The 8,643-nt window shown below is 35.5% G+C and overlaps 1 protein-coding gene across 4 annotated transcripts in view; it reads right to left on the bottom strand.

The window, feature by feature from the left end:
• Positions 1-374: 374 nt before the first annotated feature.
• Positions 375-8,643, bottom strand: part of PPM1B (protein phosphatase, Mg2+/Mn2+ dependent 1B) — a 104,206-nt gene continuing 95,937 nt past the window's right edge. For 2 of the 4 annotated variants that reach the window (XM_026652517.2, XM_026652516.2), the window contains exon 7: positions 922-3,031. In XM_026652517.2, the coding sequence (XP_026508302.1) occupies positions 2,726-3,031 (306 nt within the window). In that variant the 3' untranslated portion in view covers positions 922-2,725. The other 2 variants (XM_026652518.2, XM_029911739.1) reach the window with 2 other exon arrangements.

Raw genomic sequence — 8,643 nt, 5'->3', positions numbered from 1 at the left:
TGTCTGTATCTTAAGCTGAAAAATTAGAGGAAACTATAGAAAACCACATGTAGAACAAAAATCACATTTTACATTATAGTAAAGGCAAATTTTCAGCATTTTAAAAAAAACCTGCAGCAGTGAGTAAGATGTCAAATTAAGTTACATCTAACCATAAATTAATCAGTTTGGTTTTAAAAGGTTTTTTTTCTAGCAAGAGTTTAAGGATGTGTTGTACACGTGCGTAAAATTCTTATTGGTTTTAGACGCCTAAAATCTTCTTCTATTATTGCCAAATACATTTATCATCAAGCAAGCAGTAGGCAACGTATCACAATTTGGACACTGTAGGGAAACCTAACAGTCTGATAATACAGGTAAAACGGGGGGGGGGGGGGGGGGGGGGGGAAGGGAGAAATACAAATCCTATAGCATATTGCCCAACTGAAATTACTTCCAAGCCACAGAGCTGCAAAAGCCTTCCAACTTCGTAAAGTGAAATAAGTAACGTCTCATACAATTATTTGTACTCTTTCATGCTTAAATGTAAGTTTCGTTAAACCATAATGTATCTTCAGAGTACAACTACAATCCCATGCACCTCAGGTACATATATTGATTTGCTGAAAGAATCACTTTTTCCTTGGTTTTTAGGGCTAAAAGTTCAACAAAGATGGAGTCCGTATGCCTGAGGCTGGTAAAGATACTGTAATACAGGCAATGCTAAGAGTGGCAATATCAGAAAACACAAAAATAAACAAGTGATGGAAAACTCTAATATCTTTCTGCCCATTTCACAAAATGTTGGAAATCCACCAGAATTTTTCCCTTGTATTGAAGAAAACTGATTAAGTTTTTTCCCCCATTTTTTTCAGAATCAAAAGCATTTGTAAGGCTACCACGGATCTTCTAGATCTCCAGCACCCTACAGGAAAAGAAGAGGAAAAATATTAATACTCACCAATACAAAAAACTACATCCATAATTAATTGAATTCTAACAACATAATAAAGTGTAACACGAGGAAGTAAAAAATGAAAGCAATGGCCACGTTTTCTTTACTAATTTACACACATACACAAAATCACTTTTTCCATATATATCTCTGTCCGCAGAATCTCTCGAATTCATCTCTGGAAGCAGCATGACTAACTGATTAAAAGCTTAGCTATGCTTTTCTCTTACAGAACATATTAATGTAATAAAAATAATGCACTGCAATGAATATAAATAAAAACCTAAACAAATCACCCAGTGTATTATTCCATCAATCCATCAGCTAACCACTACTTTAAAAAAAAAAAAAAATCTATAAAAATCTGTGAAATGCTAAGGAAGATTTCTGAACTCTTGAAAGATAATCCATATTTAGCAAGAGGTTCCCACAGGATGTTACTCACAAGAGGTAGTGAACTTTTATTTATATCTTTGTTGGATGATAAAAGCTATAATTTTGTGCAAGTGCTTCAACAACTGCAACCAAAAATATAATAGGAACTGTGACAAAATACCTTTGTCACTGCTGACAATGGCATACTTTTGACAATGGCATTTCAGAAATAAACTACAGGCAGTTAGATTCACAGTAACATAGTAATACACTAATCTACTTGAATGTGTGTATGTGCATGTGTGTACACACAATGAAGAGCAATATAACACAAAATGTAGAATATAACCTAAAATACAACAGCATGTTTGTCTCAATTTTATTGTAGTATTTAATTTAAAACTATGAAATATTGCTAGAACACAGATTAGTTACGATAATAAAAACTCCCAGAATATTTGTAGGAATAGCTAGTTTAATAAACAGTGTCACGATCCTTGTTGTCTGTTATTAACAGTAGCTACAAATATTTTCAAACCATGACTAGATAATTAGTATTTCAAATGAACTTCCAAAAAGCTTGAGGTAGCATAATATCAACAAAATTACTTAAATAAAATCAATATGCATACAGATATTATTCCACATCATATTTTTTATTTGGATTTAAACAAATTTTTAGAGATTCACACTAAACACTAATTCTAAGTACATATTATTGTCTGATATACATTATGCTATAACCTATGGAATAGTGAAGGATACAGTTCTCTAGAAAATAAGTAAGATATTCACACTGAACAGAGGATACAGTCTAAACTGAAAGGACCATACATTGAGGAAAAAAAGAGTGGCATAACAAATCCTAAAACAAGTGAATAATTATTTTTGTAACTATGATAATGTGAACTATATACTAATCAAACAAACATGCAATAGGTAGGATATTATGCTGTGAAATAATTCAATTCAGAAATGTGAACAAAGGTGTATTTGATTAAGATGCCAATTAATATATGTAATGTAAAGTATTAAAATTCAGCATTCACTAGGAATGCGCTTACAACACAAAGAAAAACTTGCTTTTGCATCTGTTAAAAATTCCTATCACTGGTGTCACAGGGTTTTAAAAAAGTAAATCCTTAAGACTACCAACTACCAGTAATGTAGATGTCCTGCTTCCTGCTACACAGAATATAAAATTTAATTACATTTTGTTTATTAATCCAAACTACAGTAAATAGTAACTTTTAAATTACTCAAAAAAGGATAACTTTTCATATAAAAAGTCTGTACATATAAATGTAGGTACAAACAAACTAACTTTCTAGAACTGATGCAACAATGTGCTGACATATGAATACATTAGAACAGCTAGGTCAAGCTATCAAATCGGCTGTGTGCAACACAAAGACATTACACCTGTTTATCACTCATCTCATTTCTCCCTGAATCTTCATCAGAGCTCTGCATTTCAGCAAGATGATTCTCAGATTCTGTTTGGGTGTCTGCCACTGGGTCACTGGGTCCAGCAAGATTATCAGAAGTAGATGCTGTAGCTGGTTCAGCAGTGCACTCTTCTCCCTGTATTTTAGCTATCCTGTAACTAGTCAGCATCTCCTCCAGAAGGTGGCGGTAGTTGCCCCTATGATTAATTCTCATTTGCCTGAGAGCTTCCACCAATTTCCCCTGTGTTCCACTTTCCTCGGGTTCGCCAGGGTCCTTTTTTTAAGATTCAAGACCCCAAAATCAGTAGTTAAACTAGGATATTTTAGAATGATACATATATTTTAAAATACATTATATAAAAAGTCATTTCTGATTGAGGAAAAGATCTGAGCTTTATGCCCTCCTATGCATATATAAAAATACCTTAAGTTAGCAACATGCATCCTAAAATTACGTTATTTGATTCATGTTTGTTTATTTTAGAATGGGCATTTAAGAAAATAACTTGTATTTAAATTGTCTCTATTAAGACTTACAGTATTGACAAATATTTCAATCTACTTTATGTGAGGCACAAAGAACAATATCAAAAAGATGACCCCAGAATAAATCGGCCTTTAGTTCAAACTATGTCCTTTGATGCACATAGCTGTCTGGCAGTCATTGACTTCAGGGGAAGCCAAAGAGTGAAGAACGTGGCCATTTAAATTTACACTAACTACTGAGTCAATATTTTAAAATGTAAAGTACTACTGATTCAGTAGCAATATACACCCTATGTGAACAGCTTAATTAAAAAATGTTTACTGCCAACAATGGATGCTGTAGTATCAGAATTCACTTAATTGATAAATCCTTTGACACTTGAAATCTGATTTTCTTCATGTGTACAATGCAGCGGGTAGAGGGCCAAGCTACTGCCAATCAGCATCACAAAAGATACTGTTTCACAAAAACGCCAATGATCTAGCAATTTTTCTTCCCAAGTTGCTGTCAGGAAAATGACTATCCAGAATATCTAGCTAAAGCCAAATCCAACAACCTAAATTTAGGCACCCATCTTGAATTGTGGCCTATGATGTGGGAAGGAATCCTTCCCCCCCTCCCCCACCCAAGCTGCAAAAGCATTGTAGACTACTTCAATCAAATGGGTAAAGCAAACCAAAAAACCCTCTTGTTATTCTGTGATGGTGATTAGTGTGCTTTTGCCAGGAGAAAAAGTTGCATGGCTCTGAGGTCCGAACTGGCTATTTTGAGTTCTGGATCAGTGCCAAAACAGCTCTGTTGCTTTGAGGGGCCAGAAGATATTTTAATTATTGATGCCTCACTAACTATTATGCTAGAAATAGTAGCTAGATATCACTGGAAGGCTGGTGATTCTCGCTACAAAAGATATTATAGGCAAATCATCCTGATTGCCATTTATGCTTTCCCACTGCCTCCTTCAATTCTGATCTGATTTTAGTGGCCCCTATTCTTGAGAGCTTTCAGAGCTGTAACCAACATTGTAAGCTATCTGAAAACTTGGAATCCTAACCTTACAAATGTCAAATGATATCTAATTCTAGGGGGTTCATGAAAATACTGGCTGCCATAACATATCGTTTCTCTACCCTTCAATTCCAATAATCAGAATAACTTGGTTTTAAAGTGTGGGTGTCATTTTCAAAATTTGTTATTGAATATAAAACTGTAAAAATTTCTTTATTTCAGAGAACATAAAGTGTTAATATTTGAAACTCCACTGAGATTTCCTGTCCTGTGAAATTGGAAACACTTTTCCCAGGCGGCTAGTATTGACAGTTCAGATTCCTACATTCAAGGGGAGCTGCAATGGCTCAAGCCATGGCTACAATAAGGGACTCTAGTAACACAGCTACAGTGCAATAGCAATGTTAGCATAACCCCATAATGTAAATGAAGCCTACAGTGATGGAAGGGGTTTTTTCATTAGGAATACCACCTACCCAAACGATGGTAAGCTAGGCTGACAGACGCATTCTTCAATCAATCTAGCTGCATCTACACCAGGGATAGCTATGGCGCTCAGGTGTGGATTTTTCACACCCCAGAATGCTGTAGTTACATCAACCTACTGTAGACTAGGCCCTAATCAGTACACAGTGTAAGTATAAAGAACTACTGAAAAATACAGCCACTTAAAAAAAACCAACAAAAAACCACCCAATATCTGAGAGCAATCCAACCTCTTTTTTAAATTAATAAAATAACTCTTCCTATTACATTTTAGCTAGCCTCCAATGATTTTTTCTGGTAGTATTGTAACCCTCTTAAAATAATTTTTATAAGTTGTTTCCATTTTAAATCCTTCAGCTACAGCATTGAGAAAATCAAATGCAAGTTAGCAAAAATACATTATACTATTCGTTTAGATTGCAAACCTTTTGGTGCAAGGGTCTATTACATGTTGGGCACTGAATACTGTACAGCATCACATACATTTATAGTGCTATTAAGGAACAGATCTTGTCTCCACCTTCCTATCTATGGAGATCCTTGTCTACAACAGAAATGGTAAAATTACTACACAAAGGTTCCTGGTAACCAAGCATGCCCCTAGGGATCAGTGATCATAGAATCACAGAATATCAGGGTTGGAAGGGACCTCAGGAGGTCATCTAGTCCAACGCCCTGCTCAAAGCAGGGCCAATCCCCAGATGAGCCAGGGGTCCCAACTACTCCACTCCACACCAAGTAAGAGTGCACAGGAGTCCAGTGACCAAGCATCTCGGAGGCTCCAATACCACCCACAAAACATCGCTGCAACATTATAGGGAGGATTCCTTCCTCCACAGATCTCTTCCAGTACAGTGTAAGCGTATATAGGCTGTGCACTGTGTTAAGGATTTGCTCCTAAGTTATTATTTAACAGAAATATATTTGAGAAATTAAATAGTTACCACAAGAAAGTGCACTAGACCCGAGGACAAAATTCTTGAGCTTGACTACAATTTAAATAAAAGCCTTTATAGTTGTGAAAAATATAACTACATTTGTATTCTGAAAAAAATAATCGATAAAAGATGCTTTCTGAAAATTCTTGATTCATCGAGCTATAAAGTTCATTTGTTATCAAATGAAGATTACTTTTTTTATTTAAGCTGTTCACACTACAGTATATTGTTACAACCTAGACATCTGCTCAAATACAAAAATTCATATAAATACCTTTTACTTTATAATTTCATCAGTTCAGGTTTTATCCCACACCATATATTTTGTTGACTGTACATTAAAAACATGCAATGCAAATCATATCTCTATATAATCACTTTATCAATACTGTATAAATTAATTATACGGAATGTTGATAAATATATTACACATCACTAAATGAATGATTGAAGATTTCTGAATGTTGTTATAAGTAAGGAGTTTCAAAGATTGTTACAGCAATATTGCATATAGAAAAATATTAAACAGATGTAAACATTTTTCTTAGTCTATGTAAGAATACAGTTCACCAAAATAGGGTCAGACTCTCAGCAATGTAAAATCAGTGCAGCTCCAGACTGTGCAAATTAATACTAGCTGTGGATCTGGCCCATAATTTTTAATATAAAGCTCTGCTTTTGCTATAACATGACTTATACTAGGAGCATTGTAATATTTCATTTTGAAACACACTTTACAAGCCACCACCAACTGGGTGTGTTGTATGTATCCAGCCCTTTCCTTTGGTATCTGATTGAATGCAGGTTTGTAGGGGCACTCCAGTTATGCTATCACAACACAGAGAAGAACAGAAGCATTTTAACTAATAATGGAATTATTCCTTCTTCAATTTTCTTCTCTAAGCATCAAGCTCAGGAGACTGAAGGAAAGTCCAGGGGCTTGGGGAGTGAGTTTAGCAGTGACCTAGAGCAGTGTTTCTCAACGACCAGTCCATGGACCAGAGTTGGTCCCTGCCTGACACAGTTTAGGAATGCAGCAAGCCAGTCCCTGGTATCAAAAAGGTTGCGAAACACTGACCTAGATTATCAGGTTCAGCACAGCACATGAACTAGTAGACTCAGCCTCTTTTAAGGAGAAAGGAAAGTACCTTTCATCTACTGGGGTACTATAAAGAGGTGTCAGCTCTGTTGTCCAATGGCAGCACTGAATTTTCTCCTCCCTTCAAGTCCTTCTGGGACATATGAGGCAAGGACAGAGAAGGGAAATAATGCTGTTGTCAAATGACGTAGATATTCCTATCAGAGAATCAAACTCGATCCTTTACCTAGTGTGGCTGATGCATTAAACTGCAGTCCCAGGTCTAAGTGACCTCTTGGTCCTCCAATACTCAAAGATCACAGAGATTTCCCTTAATATAGGGATTTTATTTAATTCTAGCAGAAAAGAAAACTATATTTATATAGCTCAAAAAGTGCATTGCACTGTATTGTCCACACTTTTTGCATAATACAGTATTCAATGTAAATATAACCTTTAATAGTAAGCCTGCCCTCCCTTTTTGTTTTTACTATGCCCACCAGATTTGCATTTGTGTAAGAATTAAACAATTAGTTTAATAAAATACAAATAGATAATATTTAAGAACTGATGAAGCAGGTCCAAGACATTTCCTGAGATTCATCAGTAGCTGAGAGAATGCTTAATATATTTGTTTACTCTGGTTTTTGCCTTTGTGGAGCTACACAAATTATAACAATTTGGTCCTTTGTGTTTTCCTTTGAAAGTCTTTCTTTGTCACAAATATGCTGCAGCACCATCAGGCATTTATAATTATCTGACAGAGGAGCCAGGGTTTTTTTTTTCATTGCAAATGTTCTAAATTGGGTACTTTAACTAATCCTAAACATTTCCATTTTTGGAAATGGGTAAAAAGATGCTGAGGCAGAGAGAACATATAGTATTCCAACTGTTAGGAGTCATGGTGGGTTGGGAGGATGCAGAGTTACTTGCAGGACTGAGGAAACAGCAGATGTTTGAGGATATGAAGACAGCTGAGACACTTGGAAGCATGCTGGTTTATTTTGGGAGGAACTGTGGCACAGTTTGAAGGGGTTAAGGATGTAAAATTTAACTAACCTTTATGATCTAAGACAAAAAAAATAATATAAACTACAAATTTTAATGTTTAAAAAGACAGACGTGACAATGAAACCATTAGCTATTTATCTGTATTGTGATAGCACACAAAGGCCCAAATCAGAATCAAGGCCCCCAACTGTGCTAGGCTCTATAAAGACACATAGAAAGACAGTTCCTGCCCTGAAGAGCTTGCAATCTAAGGCCACATCTACACTAGAAAGTTTTACAGTAGCTTTATTGCTGGCATACAGCTGCCAACATTGCAATTGCACATGCACTCTTAAGACAACACAACATATCAAGCTAACAGCCAACAGAAGGGAAGTAGATGGAGTGAGGCGAGAAAGACAGTGATAACAGTAAGATCATATAATTACAGAGGCTAGTTATATGCACAACTAGATTCAGAATAATTTCAAAGTAGTTAAAATAAATAAATAAAATCTGACAACCCTACCCACCCTCTCACCAGAGCCTTCACTTGCTGACTGAATTTTTTTAGGCATCTCAGCATGCATGGTTTCTGGGGATCATTTAGAGAACAGGGTAGTAGCTTTACAAATTAGCTTAGGGAGTGAACCCTACGGGTAAAGGGGCAACATTTCGCTAAGCAATGAGAAATTATCAGCCTTTTAAAAGTTACTATCTAAACAAGTCAAAAAAAAATGTTTTAGTCTCCTATACATGAAGTCTCTAAACCAATCTGTCACTATGGAGCTGACTGACATGAAATGACTGTTACAATTACTTTGTAAAACAGATGTTAAAAAAGTGTAAATTGTAAATTTCACATTTATTCCTTACTCAATCCAGTAACGTAGTAATTTAAA

The sequence above is a fragment of the Terrapene carolina genome, unplaced genomic scaffold (genome assembly GCF_002925995.2).
Source record: "Terrapene carolina triunguis isolate 2854851 unplaced genomic scaffold, T_m_triunguis-2.0 Scaffold120, whole genome shotgun sequence".
Classification (NCBI taxonomy): domain Eukaryota; kingdom Metazoa; phylum Chordata; order Testudines; family Emydidae; genus Terrapene; species Terrapene triunguis.
The sequence above is the reverse complement of the archived record's forward strand: the minus strand, read 5'-3'. Positions and strand labels throughout refer to the sequence as shown.